We start from the raw sequence: 20,795 nt of genomic DNA, 5'->3' as shown, positions 1-20,795 counted from the left end.
CACATTTTGTGGCTTTAGTGAAACCTAGTTGTTTGAATGGTTGATTTTAATCTGATAGAAACTTTGGTAATTGATTGGTCAATGCATATTATGTGTTTCTCACGCCTAAATATAGTTCTCAATAAGTAAGGGCCAAAAGATAATGTGTTTCCTAGCATGTTTTGGTAGGCCACACAAAAATGCTAGAGGCCCCAATGTTAGGTGCTTGGTTTGGATTTTGATCAACCAGTATGGCTGGATAACAGTGGGGTAGCAGTTTTTTATAATGATTATAATTTAAGGCATGTTTTGATCTAGAAAAACCTAGAGACTCTACAGTACCCATCATCGTGCTCTTTCTCTTTGATTACCTTCGGTCTGTGACAATTGATAAAAGCAATGTGACAAGAGGATGGTAATAGAGATGACACACGCTCTATTTAGCTTTATTTTGTCAAAATAGACTTGAACCTACTTTTTTAAGTCTATGAAAGCAACAATAAAAGGGCCCAAGCTTAATTTATATGCTAAGGTTTGCCTGGTTATGGCCAAAGTTTTACATTTTTAGTCACTACTAAGCCTTGCTATTGAAACTACTCCTTCCGTTTTTTACATGTCATATTAGGTTTGTCCTAAGACAAACATTCCTAACTTTGATCATCGATTTTAAAAACATTCAAGTAGTTTCACAACTTTTGAACTATATATTATGAAACTATTTCTCATAATGAATATAAAAACATAATTCTTATGTTGTTAACCTATACATTTTGTAAAAAAAATTGATGGATTAAGATAGAAATATTTGACTCAAGAGTTGACAAAACTAATACGACAAAGCAGAGTATAATGGTCTCTCAATTAGCAACAACTAATAGAGCCCTATACAAATGGTTACAATTTATATATATGCTTAGGTATACCATATCTCTGGTATTTTCTTATATGTTGGGTTTAAAAATTAATGCGTTTTCTTGCTCTATTTATTAGGTGTGAATGGTGAAAGCAATTTCATTGGAGTAGCAGCATGCCATGGATTTGATGGCGAGAGGCATAGGCCTATTTGTTAGGTGTGTGCTTTCAGGTTGTGGTTTTGTATCAGGTGGGTATGATGGAAGGTGACTGGTTGCAACAAACTTGCAAGTGGCTTCGGTGGATTAAGAGAGCTTAGGTGTAGGTGGCTAGGTGTGCACAAGTAGCATTTCGTGTGGGGTGGCCGGGTGGGGTAGTGACAGAAGTATATCCAACAGAATTTAGGGTCTACCTAATGCATTTCATTCTAATTTTATCTTTTTTTCTTAAAAAAAATGTATTTATCTCAGCTCCTCCGTGACTCTCCGCTTTGATGATATAAAGCAATCAAGTTATTTGTTGAATTGTCGGCTCTCCATCTCTCTGATGAAATTCGAAGAACTGAACCCTTGATGTCTTGACGAAGCCAAGGACAAGTGTTCGACATACTCGAATAGATGGAGGGTTCCGGCAGCTAGAAATGAGGTTTATGATGCCTTCGCAACATTTGTAATCTACAGTTGATTCAGAAAAGTGGGCAAAAAAACAACTCTTTCTAAAGGAAATGCAATGACACAGGTGCACAACGAACCTCCTATATCTCTCTCTCCTCGTCCCCGTATGGGCATGCCCATATCGAGGACTGACAGATGAACAATTAGGCACAGGTAAATAAGTGGAGGTGAACATATCATTAGCATTGATATAAACAGGTAAACGTAAGAGTGCTTATTTTCATCTGAAAGCTCTCTGAATTTCAATCTTGTCAAAACAATTTACATCCGAGTAATAGAAGGGACTAAACCCCAAAAAGGAAATACATAATCATATAAAAGCCTTGCTCCCTGTGCTTGGCAATTATTCGCTGGATCCATCATCATCTTTGCCACTAAGGGTGTCATCTTTGCTACCAAGGGTTAGTATTATTGCTTCTAACACCTTGATATCACTAGCTTTCTTCGCAATCTCCTCTTGCTTCAGCCGCAACTCCTCCATGTGCAGCTCAAACACTCCTGCAGGATGTAAGCGCAATCAAAGACAGCATTTTCTCGAAAAATGCTAGCTAAACAAAATGCTATGCATGCTAATGCTAGTGTACAAACAGGACAGTACATACTCGCAGTGTTCTCCAGTTCCTTCGTGACCTCCTGTGTGCGTAACTCTGCAGCTCGTTGAGCAGCTTCGGCCTGACGTTTCTCTGTACGAGCTCGAGCTGCTGCAGAAATGGCAGCATCAAGTTCACGTTCCAGAGACTGCACCCTCTGCTCAAGAACCTGGTAGCAGAAACAAGAATAATCTTGTTCAAATGATTTACGGGATAATGGTCAACTTGGAAGATATGCTGGCCTATTTGGCTATTTCCCCATCAAGAACAAATTTTACCGTAATAGAGTCAAACGGTCAACCACATTAGCACTTATGTAGTTCCTCTGGGTAGTGGGTACACTTACTTGTCAAACCTGATCAAGTGATCAGTGCATGCAAATCAAGGAAACAATATATTTTGGGGCTGGTGCGATTTGTGTATCTCATTGGTTTGTATAATTAACTTACAACAGTCACAATACAAACACTAGCAAACACCAAGAATAAAAAAGAAAAAAAAAAAAACAAACAATACACTAACAAAGAAAGAAACAAAAAAAAAAATATAAAAAAAAGAAAACAAAAAAATAAACGACTTAATAATATGCTCTAAAAAAGAAACCAAAAATGAAAAAAAAAAAAAAAAAAAAATAAAAAATAACAAATCACACAATAAAAGAAAACACAAAAAAAAAAACAAAAAAAACACAAAAAATCAAACAAAAAAAAAAAAAAAAAAAACACCCCCCCCCCCCCCCCCCCCCCCCCCCCCCCCCCCCCCCCCCCCCCACCCCCCCCCCCCCCCCACACCCCACACACACAATCCCCGCGCGTTCAAAACTGTAAGACATTTGCTCGTCTAGTTATGTTGCTTTTACCGTGTACATAGACATAATGTATTTCTAAGTAGCAAAAGCTATGTATCTAAAAAAAGCAAAGTGTCTTACAATTTGGAATGGAGGGAGTACAAATTTACATCAAAGTCAACTAAATACAGATGTCCTAAGGTTTTACTTTAAATGACTTGATTGAAACTACATCACTATGAGCTAATTAAGCTAGAGTTGCATGCTCCAAACAATATGTGGTAAAAAAACACAAGACAACATATTGTAACCCAGGAGTACAAACTTACCACATAATAATGACTTCTTAGCAGCATAATATGAACTTTTGTTTGTGAGGATTAGTTTATTATCTCTTCCATATCTCCAAATTGACAAAATACGGAAAGTCCAAAGGAACAAATTTTGAGCGAACATAAATTGGTATCCACTAAAGGGCGGGCCTGGTGCAAGCGGTAGAGTCTTACCGCCTGTGACCGGAAGGTCCCGGGTTCGAGTCTTGGTCTCTTCGCATTGCGCAGGCGAGGGTAAGGCTTGCCACTGACACCCTTCTCCAAACCCCGCACAGAACGGGAGCTCTCAGCACTGGGTACGCCCTTTATAAATTGGTATCCACTACATGGGCACATCACATAAGTTCCCCGTCTGATTTTTGTGTTAATTCCTCGAGTCACTAGATCAATAACTTTGGTCTGAGCCGCTCACATTTTACATCCATTTATGTTTACATTAACGCTACACTCATATCATACTGATGCTGGCTTATTGCAGTAAAACAGCAACCTCACCTTTGGATGTATAAAGTCTAACACATTCTCCTACAACAACAATAAAAACAGAGAATCCGATTTGCGAAAGTGGAACACAAAGCACCATCTTTTGCATTCCAGTTTACCTATCACTTCGGAATTCCGATTTGTACAAATCAATTTTTCTGTTCCACAAAAGGTCAGCCAATTCCATGTCACTGTATGCGGAACCAGAGTTGCCTAGCTCTACAAGCCTATGCCAAAGAGACACAAGTCGCACTAAACTGAATCACTCGAGTACTCAAAATCACACCCAGCTCAAGATCCCCTCTTGCTTTTTCTGAGCAGTGAATTCCACATTTAAACTAAAAGGGGACCGAATCTACGCTCTTCAGAAGGCGGCATCAGCTGATCCAAGAACCCGGATGCAGAGCATAGAGAGGGGAGGACAACGATAGGTGGCTGATAGTCTGATCCAGCAGCGTCTGGGTAGTACACGTATATACCTTGATGGTGCGGGCCTGGTCGGCGGCGAGGGAGGCCTTGGAGAAGATGTCGTCGTCGACGAAGACGGCCTTCCGCCCGAGCAGCTTCTGCAGCGCGTCCACGTTGGCGCCGAGCTCCCCCAGGTTCCCGATCGCGGCGCTCCACCGCTCTCCCGACGAGGACGCCGCCGCCGCCGGACCTCCGGATGAGGACGAAGGAGAAGGAGACCCCGACGCCGCAGCGCCGTGTGCCGCTGCGGCGACCGCGACGGCAGCGGACTTCTCCCTCTGCGCGGCCATGATCGCCGCCGCCGCTGATCTCGGCGGAGTCAGTCGGCTAGCTCCCCTTTTCCGCTTGAGCCCCTAAATCGTTGTCCTCCCCTCTCTATGCTCTGCATCCGGCTTCCCCGAAATCGCAGCAGACGGGCGACACGGCCTCAGTGAGGACAGACAACCCGCCGCCCAGCCACTGACACTGCGATCAACTCGTCTGTGGACCCCACATGCCATCGACGTTACACGCAACCCCTGCACTCCAGAAATATCCGTCGCAGACCCGCGCCAGTTGATCGAATCGACGGCTGATCCAGCGGCGCTCGAGCCCATCGGACGGCCGCGAGGCTCCCAGGAACCCTATATCACGATCCTCGCCCCCCCCCCCCCACCTCCTGCGCCTCACTCGCGTCCGCCCCCCGCCGCCGCCTTTCGTCCCGCGGCCCCTAAACCCCTCCCCATCCCCCCGACTCCTTCTCAGGTGCGTGCTTAAACCCTAGCAGCTAATATTTTCGATTTATTATTTCATCCTGTTTTCCGTCGGGTTGATGCAACCCGTCGCCGGGGATGATGCGCCCCCATGCCACGAGCGTTGGCGATCCGTGTCTTTTTCGGCTCCTTGCGTCGTTGACTCGTTGGGGGCCAATTGGGGGAGTAGAAGTAGTATGTTCTGGGATTTATGATTACGGGTATTGTTAGTTTGGACGTGGGCCGTTTATGGTTGTTCGCGCTCGTGCGCGGCTCGGTGATTAGGGTTTGGCCTGGATCCCCGCGAGATGAGCATTTTTGGTGTTTTTCGATCGGCTTCGTGGTTCTGAACTTCTACGATGGGTGATTAACTTCATATTACTTTACTCGCGGCATGTTCACGTGCCTGTGTGAACATGAAGCTGCTGTTTTCTTTCATCCTTTTTGCGTTTGTAGCCATTTGTGCCACATGTTGTATGTGTCTTTATGGTGCAAATGGAATGTTTTCATTTTGTTTTCTTGCGATTACAATGTTTCATCATAAGAAATGGTGTATAATTAGGTAGCTCTAGTCAACCACTGTGTAACACCCAAGCTTCTGCTGTTTCTTAGGCTGTCTCTCTTGATGCTACAACACTCAATATCTATGTCCCCATGAATAATAAATTCTCAGATCAGTGTTATGGAAGCTTTTAAAAAAAAATTGTTACCATGTCAAAGTTAATTGGCATCTCCCTTGCTATCATCATACAATAGTGTCTCCATTATGTTTATATTTGAAATCTGAATCTCTGCTACAGTTCTGTTTTCTAAAACGTTGTGTGCACTTTTTATGCCTTAAACAAGGCAATAATGTATGTTTCCTAAATCCTTTGTTATAACAAGATGGTTGGCAACCGTTTCTTTCCCCTTTGGTTGCCTGTTAACATTTATAACTATGGCAATCAATAAACTTTTTCAACCAATTGGAAGGTAGCCGTTCATTTAGTTATGTCTGATTAGAACATTTATTCCTGGTGAACTTAGGACTTAAGTACTTTAAAACATCACCCCACCATTGTATATTGGATTATCTGTTGACAACTCAGAATCTTACCCTGTTGCAGTTTGGCACAATGGCGCTGGCTAATAAGCTTGGTGGTCTGCTCAAGAAAGCTGCGAGTTCAAATCCGTCTGTCTATCAAGCAATCAGATGCATGTCATCATCCAAGCTCTTTGTTGGAGGTTCTAGCCTGTTTATAATTTGTATCTGCTTGTCAAATTTTTTTTGTCCCTGTACAATTTCCTGATAGCTGTAAATATCGTTTCAGGGCTTTCTTATGGAACTGATGATCACAGTCTCAGAGATGAGTTTGCCAAATATGGAGAAGTCGTTGAAGGTATCATGCCCATTGCTGCACTTGCCTTGCCTCTACTCTTTGCTAACCAGTTATGCTTCAATCTGTCCAGCTAGGATTATCCTTGACCGTGAGTCTGGGAGGTCTAGAGGTTTTGGCTTTGTAACTTACACATCTTCTGAGGAGGCTTCAGCTGCCATCACTGCCATGGATGGAAAGGTTAGTTCATACTTTGAATGATTGTGATTTATCTGTTTTCAATTATCATGTTTGTGATATTTCATCATTGTCTCAGTTACGATATTGCTTACGACTGGCTAATTCTTATAAGATTTGCACCCTCAACATTAATTTAGGCTAACATATGCCAGAATCTATTAATCCTAACTTGCCCTGTTGCCTTCTTAATTTTTATGCATTATTACTAAAATAGAAGGTATGATAGATTTAGGGTGTTGATAGCTAGTAAGGGATTTTTGAAATGTATAGGGATGCTGTGTTGTTTGTCATTCATGGTCATGGTACGTGGTTTTACCATAACACTCAGCAATTTAGTTCCAAGTGTGTTGCTAATATGAATTCCTGTCAGTTGTAACTTGTATCTTGGGCAGCACTAATGAGTTACTACCCCTGTCCCAAGAAACTTGACATTCTAATTTTGTTTTAAGTCAGACAATCGTAAGTTTACAAAAAATTCTGAGACTTATATTACCAAATAAATACAATTAAAATTTTCATGTAACATATTTTCATATTATATCTATTTGGTCTCGTAAATTATGACAATCTTTATAAACTTGGTCAAGCTTAAAATAGCTTAGGACAAACTTATAATAACAGGTTTTTGAGATGGAGGGTATTTGATCAAATGTCAAGAGATCACAGTCTTTTTATAGTCATAAATGAAACTGTTTCATTATGATTACGCCTTAATATTTTTCTGACACTCCTTTATAATTATCCTTCAACTTTTTATTGTTCTGTTTATTATTTGCTCTGTACATTAATGTTGATATTTAGGTAGGTTGCACTTGAAACATGTAATTACTATGCCTACACCTGACTCTTTCTTGCTTGTACTAGACTCTTGATGGGCGGAGCATACGGGTTAATCATGCTAACGAGAGGACAGGTGGCTTCCGCGGCAGCGGTGGCGGTGGTTATGGTGGCGGCGGCTATGGCGGCGGTGGCTATGGTGGTGGCGGCTATGGCGGCGGCGGCGGCGGTGGCTATGGTGGTGGCGGCGGTGGATACGGTAGTGGCTATGGTGGCAACTATGGCAACAAGGGTGGTGGTGGCTATGGTGGTGGTGGTAGTGATTATGGAGTTGCAGGTGGGGCTGGAGGCAACTTTGCTGCTGGAGGTAGCGACAGCTTTGCCAGCAGTAACTTTGGTGCTGACAGTGGTTTTGGTGGAAACGCTGCTGGTAGCTTTGGCTCAACCGGTGGTTCCACTGGTGCTGATGAGTTTTCTGCTGGCACACTTGGTGGCGACTTAAGCGGTAACAAGAATGATGAAATCATGGAGGATATGTTCAAGGACGATGAGCCTGACAGCTATGCCAACAAGAGGAGCTAGTTTGTGTCCCCCAAGCGAGGCCTAGTGCCCATCAAGATAAGATTCCAGAACGATATGTATTCGCTAGTGTTTCCTGTTAACATGATAGGCGTCTGTGGGACGAGTCTTTCTGTTGAGTTTGAGTTGTCGGAGTTGTGGAACTTTCAAAGCGTGCGCTGCATGCCGGCAAACATGGCATACTTTCATGTTATATGGTCATTTTGCTAGTTGCTATGCCTTCACTGGCGGCAGGCGATCTGGTTTGCAAATGGTGTCTTGTACGAGAATCCAAATACTTTCATGGCCTCTGTCAAGGTTCAGCTCTCTTCAGTTACGATTACTGGGCTCTGTCAGGCTTCAGCTCGCTTCAGTTTCTGCTACCAGAGGCATGACTTCCAAGGCGGCACCAGCCGTACCCCATTTCACCGACTATGTTTGGCACCAGCAGTACCGTTTCATCGACTATGTCAGCACATTGGCCATCCAAAGGCTGTTATTTAATTATTAGCTAGTTAATTTTAATTTTAACTTAATTTAGCTCTAGTATATCTAAACAGAAGGATTAATTTTTAGCAAGTTTTTAACTAGTCGTTAACTAGCTAGCTAGCCGACTATAGTTAATTTAAGTTAATGTATCAAACATGTCCTTAGTTTAGCTTTGCCTTGTGCCTAAATGCACTTCATTATTTGGAATAATTTTTAGCAAGTTTTTAACTAGTCGTTAGCTAACTAGCTAGCTGACTATAGTTAATTTAGGTTAATGTATCAAACATGCCTTTAGTTTAGCTTTGCCTTGGGCCTAAATGCACTTTATTATGCAATGATGTCAGCAACTTTGTTTATTTTGTTTGGTAGGTACGGTACGAAATATGAGTCAAATGACTGGAAAGAAAACAAACGGCCCAAAACAACAAATTTAACCCATTAATGATTGCCAGCCTCGGGAAAAAAAATTGTCGGCGTGTGGCTATCGTCCGGCCAACCAGACCTAAAGAGCTCCTGTTGGTCAAGGCTCAACTTGGTCAAGCTTCCTTACGGCTAGGTTTATGGAAAGGCTCCGAGAGATCAATGAGACTTGACTAAGGAGATGGATTGGAACTGGAACGTGGGCACGTTCCGGGACATCGTTCCAATTTGTGAAACAGGAACATGATGGAACATCGTTTCGAATATGGATGGAACGTAATCCACACCACGGGAACCACGTCTGGCCACTTGATGGAAATCTGAGGCCCAAAATTCAACTGATGGAAAAAAGAGGAGAGACCACATGACGAGTTCTGCTATCTATTTTATCTTTATTATTATTTTAGAACTTTCTAAGTTTTACATTTAGTGAAAACTTGTGCTAATTGATTCATTCGTGATATCAACCAATTTAATTAGGCTCGTGTTCATCGTTCCGGGAACACGTTCCGTTATACTTGGTATGTGTTCCATTAATCGAAGGAATGAGATCAAGCTATATACCCCTTCGTCCCATGGACTTAAGAAACAACGTACCATGTTCCCGTACCATGACCCCAATGTTCTGCGAACTTGGCTGCTGGATTCTTTCAATCTCAATATTGGAGTTTTGGAATGCATGGGCACCACATAAAATCTAAACAAGGAAACCGTACTTGGGAACGAAATGTAATATCAAAATCAGCCTAAAAATTCTTACTAATAACAAATAAAAGAAATAAAATGGAGAAAAAAGTATGAGAATCAAAAGCTTTATATTTTCCCTTTTTTGGTGTAACATGTTTTGGCGAAGTGATAGTTCATGGTTAGGTTTCTCGTGGTAGAACCTACCCACACATGCTAAAATCATAGACTTGATGTTGTTTTTGTTTTTTTTTTTATTTATTTCAGGTTTAATGGTGTGCTGTTTCAGTGGTAGGCTATGTGCTCGTCAACAATGAGGCGTATATGATGACTTCGTTAATCTCATGATCTGTCGGTCTAGTCTTTCAGAGATGTATGCTGAGTTACAAATTGACACTTTAGTGTATTGCGTTAGTGACCCAAGTCACATAACGTATGTCAAAGGAAACACTTCCACATATAATACTTCAGTAACCTATTGTGTCAAAACTAAAATATTTTGCCCCAGCCCATTTGTTGCTTGCTTAAATTTGGATTTACCACCTTTATTGACCTCTCAGTTTCTCTAACAAACACTCATTCAAATATCTCAATCAAAACTGCTGGTCATTTCTTAGTTTTCAGTGGTGGGATCTTAGAGATGCCATCTTGTCATTGTTATATGAACCAATAGATACTACAGTACCTTATAACTATCAACTCTGGGCAGCAGCCTGCACACAGGCTTTACATGCAAGCAAATTTTATGCCGGTTGAAACTGAAGAAAGTTCGAAAATGGAACAGAAACTGCTTGGGGGCCAGCGCAAGTTGATCTAAGAAGGGTATGCTCTAAGCTGACGATACGGTGTCAGGATCGTTGCAGCAAATGGCTGTGAATCAGCAGGGGGGCACATCAACTGAAGAGTGACTGCAGCAGCTCCGGTGACCTCAGGTTGGCAACACACTCAAACTGCAATGGAACAAAGTTCATTACATGGTTGCAAAAATCAACATGCTACGACTTGCACATAGACAAGAAGGATAATCACGATTTCACTTGAAAGTTGGTATTCTGACGGGCTTCATTCGAGTGGGGCATGCAAGGAATTCAAACAGCAAATTCATGTACCTTTTGCTGCCCATACTTTTCACGGATGGCGTTGACAGGGCAATTACTGGTGTTGTGCTGCAGTTCCTGTAGAGCCCGCACGCAAGTTCTAAGATTGGAGCTTTTGTAAGAGGTGTAGTGCTCAAGAGTAGGGTTCAGTAAAACAGAAACCACAGATTAAATGTTATATAAGTTTAAACTTTAAAGATGATGTGGATACATACATGCAATGTTTTCATACAAACCCAAGGATGGTCAGATTGGTCAAGTGTCCATTTTGCAAGGAAAACTGAAGATGCTGCTACCACTGAAGGAAGAAATTTCAGGAAATCGTAGCTGATTAAAGTCAACTCAGCAAGATAATTCGCCAGATAATTCAAAGGGGTCAAATGAGCCTGGAAATGTAGTTTGGCAACTTGTGTTGAGGACAATACATATAAATTGAAAGGACTTGTTGCAATGTGGTTCGGGTACTGATCTTACTATACAAGAAACCTGTGCTGCTCTAAGGATCTCCTGATCAAAATTAAAGAAAACAAGAAAAAGAATGTTAATGAAGAAAAAACTTTGCGTGGAAAAAAGTAGTATACATCAACATGTATGTGGCCACGGAGGGTGACCTGAGAAATGTGTTTGTTGTTGGAACAGATAAATGAAAGCCCACATCATTAAGCACGTGTTGTTCCATTTCCAGAACCTGTGGAATCAGGAGATGTCAGCTGTGGAGTTCAAGGGCTCTTTACATATAAATTTAGCAATCTCTCAAACTGCAAGAGAAACAAATACCTCAGCCTTTGCATATGTACTATCCATTATGTTACAAAATTCTTCAGCACTAGGAGCAGAATACTCTTCATATTTCCTGCAAAAAGGAAAACTTACAATATTACCAGTGACAGGGAAATCAATGGCACCAAGGCACAAATAAAAATAATCACATAAAACTCGCAGTCATTTATTTTTAACTATTTGATGCATTCTATAGAATAAGATGTCTCATCAGCTATAAGCAAACCACATTTTTTTATATGATACATTCTCCTATCGACTGGGCAACTGCAAAGCTTCTCAACATTGAGTGGGGCGTACCCAGTGCAGAGAGCTCCCGCTAAGCTTCTCAACATTGAGTATTAAAATCTAAAACTTACGAGGCAATCAGCATACTAGTTATCCCAAGAAGTTGTAGTTTCTGTGTTTGAATACAGTTCTGAGAAAGAAATTGGTCAATAAGATATACTGCAAGGTAAAGTGTATCTGCCACAAGCTTATATTCCTCAGAAACCTGCATTGAGAATGATGCATAAAAAAGTAGAGAAGTCATGAGAGGCAGATGCCTTGAAAGCATGAACGAAATGCAGTCTGATTCAAATGCTGAAGACAGAAGTCATTATACAGTGACCACTTCACCATATCATGCTCTCACCAAGTTGTGTTGAAAGAACAAAGGATGAGTCAGTCATCATCAAATGGTTCAATTATCTCATAAATTTCTCTTCACTGACATCAGATGACTATGATACATATGGACAGAGAGGAAAGCATTTTCATAGATGCAGTATGTAGACTTACATATAACTAGATACTTTTTACGTGAGCACGCAACAATGCCAATATCAGGCCATTCAATGACGTTGTGCAGAGAGATGCCAATGATTAGTGACCCGATATTGGCCTAAAATCGTAGAAATGCAAGCGTAAACTTCCTCAACAGCAATCCATACAAACCTCAACAAGCCAATCAATTAGAACACCTCGCATGCTAGCTGTGATGTCCTGTTGCAAAGTCTCCATGTAATTTGACCTAGGTCTTCTTATAAGCTGGGCATAAGACAAGCACACAGAATCAGAGAATGCATTCAGTCAAGAATAATATATCAAAATGCAGCACACAGATGAAACACAAGTACTCTGAACATAACGCTTGTCCCCTAGATCACAAGACTTGTGAAATGTGACTATGTGAGGGAACCAACAGTCTGCCCAAACAATAGTAAGAAGGTTCTATTTTTTACCAAAAACACATTAACATACCTCTGAGGCCATTAGATTTCTGTATATCTCTGCAACGTAGGTAACACACATTTGAGGATCACCATTATTTTTGTCAATGTCTACAATGTTTAAACCGTTAGAGACCCCTGTAACAAAATACAGATTCTTTAGCTGCTATGCCCACTTAATATGGAGATCCTCAAGTATCTCAGAATCAGTCAGGTAAACACAAATTTACAGTCACAGTTTTGTTGTTTCTATGATCCATGACTGAAGAATGGCCAAATGATAATCAAAAGTCTACTCAGAGAAGATGCAGACCAGTCAGCAACTCAGGATAACATGACAAGCCAATAGTAGCCCTAAGCATTTTTGTGGAATTAGCTGTGCTTGTGACCTCTAATTAATTTTTAACTATGGCTGCATACATTTTAAGATGTAGATTCCGGGATGTGCATTATTCCATCATCTATAATATTAATTTTAACTACGAGAAGTCAAGATGTTCAATGCTGGGGGGAAAAAGATGCAACTAACCAGCCTTTAAGGCAGCATTTTCGACTATATTCCTGGCGTTTCTTTCCTCAACGAATGTCTCATCACAAGCACCATCTTTGTTTCGTTCAGTATTCTGCAATGGCTGAGCCCCCTTAAGCAAAACAATCTGCTTCTCTTTCTGTGCCAAAAGGTCTACCTTTTGTGTTTCTTCAGCACTATTAGAATCATGCACAAGTGAACTCCCCCCAACAGCCAGAGGGAGAAGCTTGGGGATCTTGTTTGTGCATTGCTTGTTTATGCTCTGTCCAACCTTCTGGGAGGGACCCAACTGGAGCAAAGGAAGTAAGGAACTACTTATTATTCTATTGACAATGGTTGGCAAAATATAGATTGAAAATCATTGTAGGATAAAGTAGTAATGCGTTGAACTTCATGATACCTTCAGCCCAGTCACAGCATTGCACCTTTTGGAAGTTTTAGCACAGCTTATATTAGTTACATTCTTGAGAACTGGGCGCCTTTTAGGCTGAGGAGCTGAAGCTCCAGCATCAGCAGCAGCATTTTCATCTGAAGCTCCCCTTTTCATCTTTCCTTTCGCTGCATGTTTATGCTCAGTTTTCAGGGGTAGTGGTACAGAAGGAGCCAGCCCAGATCTTGTTCGATTTGCAGCAGCCTGAGATCTTGTTATTCTGGCACTGGTTGCTTGGCCAGCAATAAGCAAAGGCCTTTCCTTTCTTGCAGCCATGTAAACCTGAATTTGTTAATAAGATGGTGACTTTATGGATATGTGCACCGAGGGATAAAGACAGGAATAATGTGAAAAAAGAGTTGCAGGCTGTACAACTAAATTAGACTACGGAACTACATTAGGAATTGTGCAACAATGTGAGATAAACAAACGCAAATGCAAGGCTGACATAAAAATAAGTTTTTTGGCAAGCTCACATGACATTGTTACTCTCAAATGCAGAGGTTAAACTAAAACTATCTGAAGGCATGAGAACACAAGTCAGAAAACAACAAATTATCTTAAAGCATAAAAATCACATGAGCACTTTGATAAATTCCTTCTGCCACAGTAATACATCGTCCCAACAAATTACTTGGTCATGTCACAACTCAAAATTAAAAACTAACAAATTAAGATTGCATGGTTCCTTTTATGGCAAAAAAAGCCTCTAATACCCAGAAATTACAGGTGTTCTTGGCACAACAATGTTTACTTGTTCATGAAAGGTTTCTATTTCTTTTCATTTTCGGGAGTCTGAGAAGACAATGCAGAGAGGAATACAATCGCCACGCAGCTAAAAGTTTACTTGCCCATGCAACATCTAAGTAGATCAAGTTGATAAAGAGACATTTATTGTTTCAAAAAGAAATCAAAGCCCATATCTTTCATGTCACAAAACCTAACTCTCAAAGGGGGTGGATTTAACATTAATCCCCAACAATATTTGGGGAAATGAGCTGGTACTAGTACTAGTAGTACCCCAATTCGTATCACGCAATCAACCGCATCTGTGATGAGCCGTACGCCGATTGGGGACGAGATAAGAAAGAACTCAAGATTCGGATTTAAGCCCTCACAGCGAACAAGGGAATGTATTATTGCATAAAAAAGGACGAACGATTTATTATCCAAGAAAGGTCGCCGAAGGACTCCCGTACCAGCAGAACAAACCGAAGGAATCAATCAGGTCCGGATGGGTCTTCCGTCTGCACCCCCCACAGCAGCACGCGGGAGGAAGACGACGACAAGGGGAGGCGTGTTGCCAGTGGACGGCGCGTGCCCTGGAGGCCTGGATCTTGGGTCTTGGCCCTGCCCCGGCGGCGTGAGGGATGAGGGGTGAGGCGACAGGCGAGAAGTATGGTTGGGGTTTTAGAGGCGTTTCGGGCGGGCTGGCGTCACAATTTGAAACAGGGCCAACTAGAAAATTTTGGTTTCGTATACTCCCTCCCAAACACAGTAACCATCAATTTTGTGGCTAGTTGCCATTTTATGTACTCCCTCCCCGACATCTCGCCTTTTAAGGAGACTATTTTTTTTAGTTTAATAAATTATTTTAAAAATATATTATATAACTAATCTAATAATTATTATTATGTATATCATAAATATTACTATCCTTTTTATATATTTGGTCAAACTTTAAAGTTTGACCTCTCAAAAACAAGATATATATTTTTTTGACGACATGGGTACGCAGTGAATGGTCAAGCAAAAGAAAATGTATGCTCAACAACCTAGGTTCCCGAGCTGAAGGAATAAGATTAAGGAATAATTGGTTTGGGAGGGATCCAGATTCTCGTAGAGATGTTTCGGATCTAAATTCTTTAAAGAAACATTTCTAGTGATGAATCAGAATCACTTCGTGAAAACATTTGGCTGGTAGTCTAGATTCTGATTAAAAAATATATTTTTCATAAAAAGTCATATGAATAAAAATATTCTTAAAAATTCCAGAACTTTTTGTAGGCGAAGAACAACTTAAATACAACCTATGTTCTGCAGTACTACTCAGTGTTTTCCTAAATGCTAAACGGTAAACAGTCAGTCACCTATCGTTTAGCCATTATTCGGACAAAACGTCCCATTAAACGAGCTAAACGGCCAATTAAATGGGCTAAACGGGTGATTAAACGGAAACGGCGCACCACCGTGTAGCGTTTACACGGTGTTTAAACGGGCTAAACGGCCGTTTAGGCGAACAGTGGTACTACTTCAGCAGTACTTTTCAGCGAAAAAACAGTGTTTTCCTACCACAATATTTCAGCATCAGCATAAGCCAAATTTCAGCGAAACGAGAACTTATTATAAACGAGAACTTATTATACTGAAAATAAATAACTAAAAAAATATAGTTGCTAATAAAAAAGGGGCAAGAATCAGAATCACACCAAACCAGCTAACAGGTGTTTCACCTTGCTAGGCATAAAAACGATAAACTTTTCTAGTGATTCATGAGTGAAACATTTCTCATCTTACCCATTTGACAGTGATTCTACCGATTCTCGTAAGAATCCGAAACTGGTTGCCAAACGGGGTCAAAATCTGGACTAAGCCAAAATATGACCAGCGAAGTTATGTTTTGTAACATTCCTTGTTTTCAAATAATTTTTTTTATAAAAATGTCTAATTATGTGTGGCATATAGTAGTTACTCTCTATGTTGTATATTATAAGATGTTTTGATTTTTCTATGTATATCATTTTTACTATATTTAGATATAGTGTTTATCTAAAGTGTACAACAAAAAACTATATATCTAGAAAGCCAAAATGGGCAATAATTTGGAATGAAGGGAGTAAATCAAAACCCTTACCAAACTTTTCTTTTTTTCCTATTCAAAATTACAACCTAAATATTTCATCTTAGAACTTTTCCCCACGTGTCTTTGACCTAGTTAAGGTTTCATCTTACAAATGTCTAAAGATTTCATCTTAGAACTTTGTTTGATATTCTTGGTTCGTTTCGTGGCCAAACTAATTCCTAGAATCTAGAGATAAAAATCACATTTGAATCGATACCATGACAAGCTTTTGTCATACTTGTGAGTATGGGATATAGGATATCGATGTCACTATATATTTTTTCGTCAAAATATATGGATCTTGTTTTGTTAACAAAATCACAAGAAATATTGTGCCACAAACTATTTGCAAATCGGATATATGATTTAACAGATAATATCATTTGAATTTGGTTAGCTAGTAAACATTAGACTATGCATAACCATTGGGCTACTGCCACGTCATTGCTTCTCCTATGTACTCGGCCAAGCCAAAAAGAAAAAAAGACGGAGAAAGCTCGCCGGTCAGCTATCCAACTTTGTTGTCTCTATTTTTTTTCTTTTTGGGTCTGTCTACCTTTGACGTGACACGCGAGTGATACATGCCAAATAAACACTCGAAACTAGCCCGTTGATAGAACCGAGTGTTTTAAGGCTATGAAACACTTAAATTTTATAACCACAGGGTTTAAATAAAATGATCAAAATTAATTCAAATAGATAGGACATATAAAATAAAAAAGTATCTAGATTATTTCTATGAAAATCAAATTAAAAGATTTCAAAGGGAACCAAATAAAACATACAGACAAACAACAGGATTTAGATCAAATGGTCAAAATTAATTTAAATAGATAGAACATATAAAATAAAAAATTACCTAGATTATTTCTATAAAAACCAAATTAGAAGATTTCAAAGGGAACCAAATAAAACATACAGACAAACAAAAAAAAGCCAAAAAATGATCTAATAACTGTTTAAATAATTTTGACTATTCTTATTTATAAATAATCGATTTATATTAATTAAATATAAAATTATATCTAAATAGAAATAGTAAAATATGGTTCAATACAATGTAATCTGTTGCTATTAAAGAAATAAATCTGTATCAAGGACGAGGTGACATGATAGCGACGGATCAGCAAATGTATGCATGCCTAGCTGGTGGCTACCCGGTGGTCTAGGGATAGCAAAAGAACAGCCTTGCTGCAACACTACTAGGTAGCTGCACACATGCATGTTTAGTTGGGCACCAAGCCCTTGTTTAGTTCGCGAAATTTGGAATTTGGGGCTATTGTAGCATCTTCGTTTTTATTTGGCAAATAGTATCCAAACATTGACTAATTAGGCTTAAAACGTTCGTCTCGTAATTTCCCACCAAACTATGCAATTAGTTTTTCTTTTCGTCTACATTTAATGCTCCATGCACAGACCGCAAACATTCGATGTGACAGGTACTGTAGCAACTTTTTGGAATTTGGGGGTGAACTAAACAAGGCGCAAGTTGGCGCCGGCCGAATTTGCCACGCACTGTAGCTACAGTACTTGTTTGTTTTTATTTGGTAATAATTGTCCAAACATTGACTAATTAGGCTTAAAACGTTCGTCTCGCAAAGTACAACCAAATTGTGCAATTAGTTTTTAATTTCGTCTACATTTAGTACTCCATGCATGTACCGCAAATTTGATGTGACGGGAAATCTTCTTTTTACATAGTGTCAAATTCCGGAATTTGGAGGAACTAAACACCCCCTGAGGCGCACAGCATGCACATCTCTGGTCGCAAAATAGACGCCGTGTTTAGTTGGTGCCCAACTTCCAAAAAGTTGCTACAGTACCTGTCACATCGAATGTTTGCGGCCCGTGCATGGAGCATTAAATGTAGACGAAAAGAAAAACTAATTACACAGTTTGGTGGGAAATTGCGAGACGAACGTTTTAAGCCTAATTAGTCAATGTTTGGACACTATTTGCCAAATAAAAACGAAGGTGCTACAGTAGCCCCAAAATCCAATTTTTGCGAACTAAACAAGGGCAGAGTAGTACTAGCTAGGCATGCATGCCATCTCCAGCCTACAGCACCGCCCGCAAAATCGAGGCGCCCGACCGCCATGCACGCCATCTCCACCCTCTCCAGTCTCCACTGTCTCACAGCTCTGCAGTGCCCCGTCCAGTCCCGTCTCGTGTCGCAGGGGAGCACGACATGGTGTGTGAGCGCCGCGATCGGACGGCCAAAAAAATCGAGTGACACAAGCGACATAATTGCGAGTGCCATACGAGGAATTCAAGAGAAATTTGAATGGTTTGAAGGAATACTGAAGGAATTTATAAGAGAAAATTACTATTCCGGATGAAAAAAGAAGCGGATCAAGCCGGATTTAAGGGCACATGAACGGGGCCTTAGCGTTTTTTTGACGCTGGCCAGCCGTATGGTTGACCGATTTGGTTTGCGCCCTGGCACCTCATCTTCTTTCTCCCGGTGTTTTCTCCCTCTCCGGCGACCTCACTCCCGCCACGGCGTGCTAGGCTTTCGCCGCGGAGCTATGGCGAAACCCTAGCATGTCCATGGCGACCGCCTTCTCCCTCTCCCCCTCTCGCCAGAGCTCTGCCATGGCCACGGAGCTCCCCTGTCTTGACCTGGTTCAGCCGCCTCCACCGCCGCCAGGGTCCCTAAACTACCTTCAGCCACTCCCACCGCCTGGCCGACCTTCCTCTCCTCAAACCCCTTCTCTTCTAAGGGCATCGGAGTTGGGGAAAAAGAGAGGAGAAGCTCGTCGAAGTTGGGAAGATGGGAGGGAGAGAGAGAGGAGAGGAGAGGAGAAACCCGCCAGAACCTTAACTCACAGATCCAGGAGGAGGAGGACCCACCTCGCCGGCACCACCGCCGAAACCCACCGTACTGCCATCGCCGGAACTCGCTGCCACGTGGGAAGAGAGGGAGACACGTGCGCGTGGGGAAGGAGCGGGAACCCACTACCGCTGCCACCGCGTTGCCGGAACCCACCGTCACGTGGGGTGAGAGGGAGAAGCGTGAGCGTGCGGGTGGGGAGCAGACCGTTCGGTGGCTAGCCGTTTTTAAGTCTTTGCCTTTTTTATAACATCTTTGTCTCTAGTTGGCTGGTGTCGACAGAATATCATCGGCAGTCCTCCGAGGGGTATCCCATGAAGATAGATTGATCGGCAGAGGAGCGTGAGATCAAGAACAAGAAGACAACAGAGACACACGAGTTAGACAGGTTCAGGCCGTCAGCATGACGTAATACCCTACTCCTGTGGTCTGTTGGTTTGTATTAGCTATCGTATGATATTACGTGGGTTTGGAGGGGGTCCTTGTCTGCCTTATATAGTCCGGAGAACAGGGTTACAAGTCGGTTAGATCTGAGAGATAACCGGAAAGTAATAACTGATTACAAGAATCTTGAGATCATACATATCCTAACAGATCTCGTAGCATCTTTAGGATATCTTCCCGATGTCTTGCGAGAGGCGCCGAGCAGAGTCGTGCCCCGCAAGGCTTCGTCTTGTGGGTTGGGCCACCCCTAGGGGTGCAGCCCATGTGGTATGCCGTGGGTATCTGGGGTCGTACACCCCACAGCTAGTCCCCGAGCGCCTTGTACCCGTTGTGCAATGCCATCTTGAGCTCGTCCGAGCAGGTGTGAATAATGCCGAGCAGTCAAACTCATGGTCCAACCACCGTGATGAATCCCCGAGCAGCATGAACCATCGCCGAGCAGCATGACCTGCCGCCGAGCAGCGTGACCTATCGCCGAGCAGTGTGACCCAAGTACGGCTTGCCATAAGGGTGTAAGGAGCTCAAGTTCAGAACCAAAAATTTGTTCGTAGTGGACCAAGTGTGCCCACTTAGAGTCCGAACAAAGTAGTAGGAGTCAATCTTCTTCTATAGGCAGGTAGTCTTCAAGGAAAAATCCCGCACACTCACCGTGAGGTGAAGTGTGCCCACTTAGTCCCCGAGCCTGACAGTAGATGATGTAGTCATGTGTCGCCAGGGTCAGAAACTAAAAGAATAGTAGAAAACCAGCCGAGCAGGCAGCTAGTCCCCGGGCATAGCCCAAAAAGAGACAAAGCACATTCACCACAAGGTGAAGTATGCCCACTTAGTCCCCGAGCCTGACAGTAGGTGACACAATCACATGGTGCCAGGGTCAGAAACAGAAAAACAACCAAAGACCAGCCGAGCAGGCAGCCAGTCCCAGGGCGTGGCCCAAAAAGAGACAAAGCACATTCACCGCAAGGTGAAGTGTGCCCACTTAGTCCTCGAGCCTGACAGTAGGTGACACAGTCACATGGTGCCAGGGTCAGAAACAGAAAAACAATCAAAGACCAGCCGAGTAGGCAGTCAGTCCCCAAGCTGCAAGCAGAGACATCGGAGAAATCAAACCATGGAGAAAAAACTGAAGTAACGGCTGTACAGTGTCGGTTATTGAGCCTCAATAAATGGCGGAGAAGTCAGCAATATTTCGGCGAGTAGCAACTGATGGTAGCGTGAAATGGGCGACACAGGCTGCGGTTGCGCAGAAGCC

At 41.9% G+C, this 20,795-nt stretch overlaps 3 protein-coding genes across 3 annotated transcripts; 1 reads left to right on the top strand and 2 right to left on the bottom strand.

The window, feature by feature from the left end:
* Positions 1-1,665: 1,665 nt before the first annotated feature.
* On the bottom strand, positions 1,666-4,630 carry LOC136504504 (uncharacterized). The gene is made up of 3 exons (XM_066499443.1): positions 4,177-4,630; positions 2,108-2,264; positions 1,666-2,003 (listed from the first exon to the last, which is right to left on the bottom strand). Exons 1-3 carry the CDS (start codon positions 4,453-4,455, stop codon positions 1,849-1,851), a joined length of 591 nt encoding a protein of 196 aa, XP_066355540.1. The 5' UTR covers positions 4,456-4,630; the 3' UTR covers positions 1,666-1,848.
* A 139-nt stretch (positions 4,631-4,769) lies between these two features.
* Positions 4,770-8,071, top strand: LOC136504503 (glycine-rich RNA-binding protein 2, mitochondrial-like). The gene is made up of 5 exons (XM_066499442.1): positions 4,770-4,909; positions 6,003-6,120; positions 6,207-6,275; positions 6,346-6,452; positions 7,317-8,071. The coding sequence occupies exons 2-5, from the start codon at positions 6,012-6,014 to the stop codon at positions 7,809-7,811; spliced, it is 780 nt and encodes a 259-aa protein (XP_066355539.1). The 5' UTR covers positions 4,770-4,909; positions 6,003-6,011; the 3' UTR covers positions 7,812-8,071.
* Positions 8,072-9,977: 1,906 nt separating this feature from the next.
* LOC136505598 (cyclin-A2-1-like) lies at positions 9,978-14,813 on the bottom strand. Its single transcript, XM_066500756.1, has 12 exons — positions 14,627-14,813; positions 13,398-13,709; positions 12,998-13,286; positions 12,500-12,606; positions 12,194-12,286; positions 11,617-11,750; positions 11,255-11,330; positions 11,089-11,165; positions 10,964-10,984; positions 10,715-10,918; positions 10,490-10,625; positions 9,978-10,330 (listed from the first exon to the last, which is right to left on the bottom strand). Exons 2-12 carry the CDS (start codon positions 13,701-13,703, stop codon positions 10,274-10,276), a joined length of 1,500 nt encoding a protein of 499 aa, XP_066356853.1. The 5' UTR covers positions 13,704-13,709; positions 14,627-14,813; the 3' UTR covers positions 9,978-10,273.
* Between the last annotated feature and the right edge of the window lie 5,982 nt (positions 14,814-20,795).

Source organism: Miscanthus floridulus, chromosome 14 (genome assembly GCF_019320115.1).
Source record: "Miscanthus floridulus cultivar M001 chromosome 14, ASM1932011v1, whole genome shotgun sequence".
In the NCBI taxonomy this organism is placed as follows: Eukaryota; Viridiplantae; Streptophyta; class Magnoliopsida; order Poales; family Poaceae; genus Miscanthus; species Miscanthus floridulus.
This window is presented reverse-complemented; position numbering and strand designations above follow the sequence as displayed.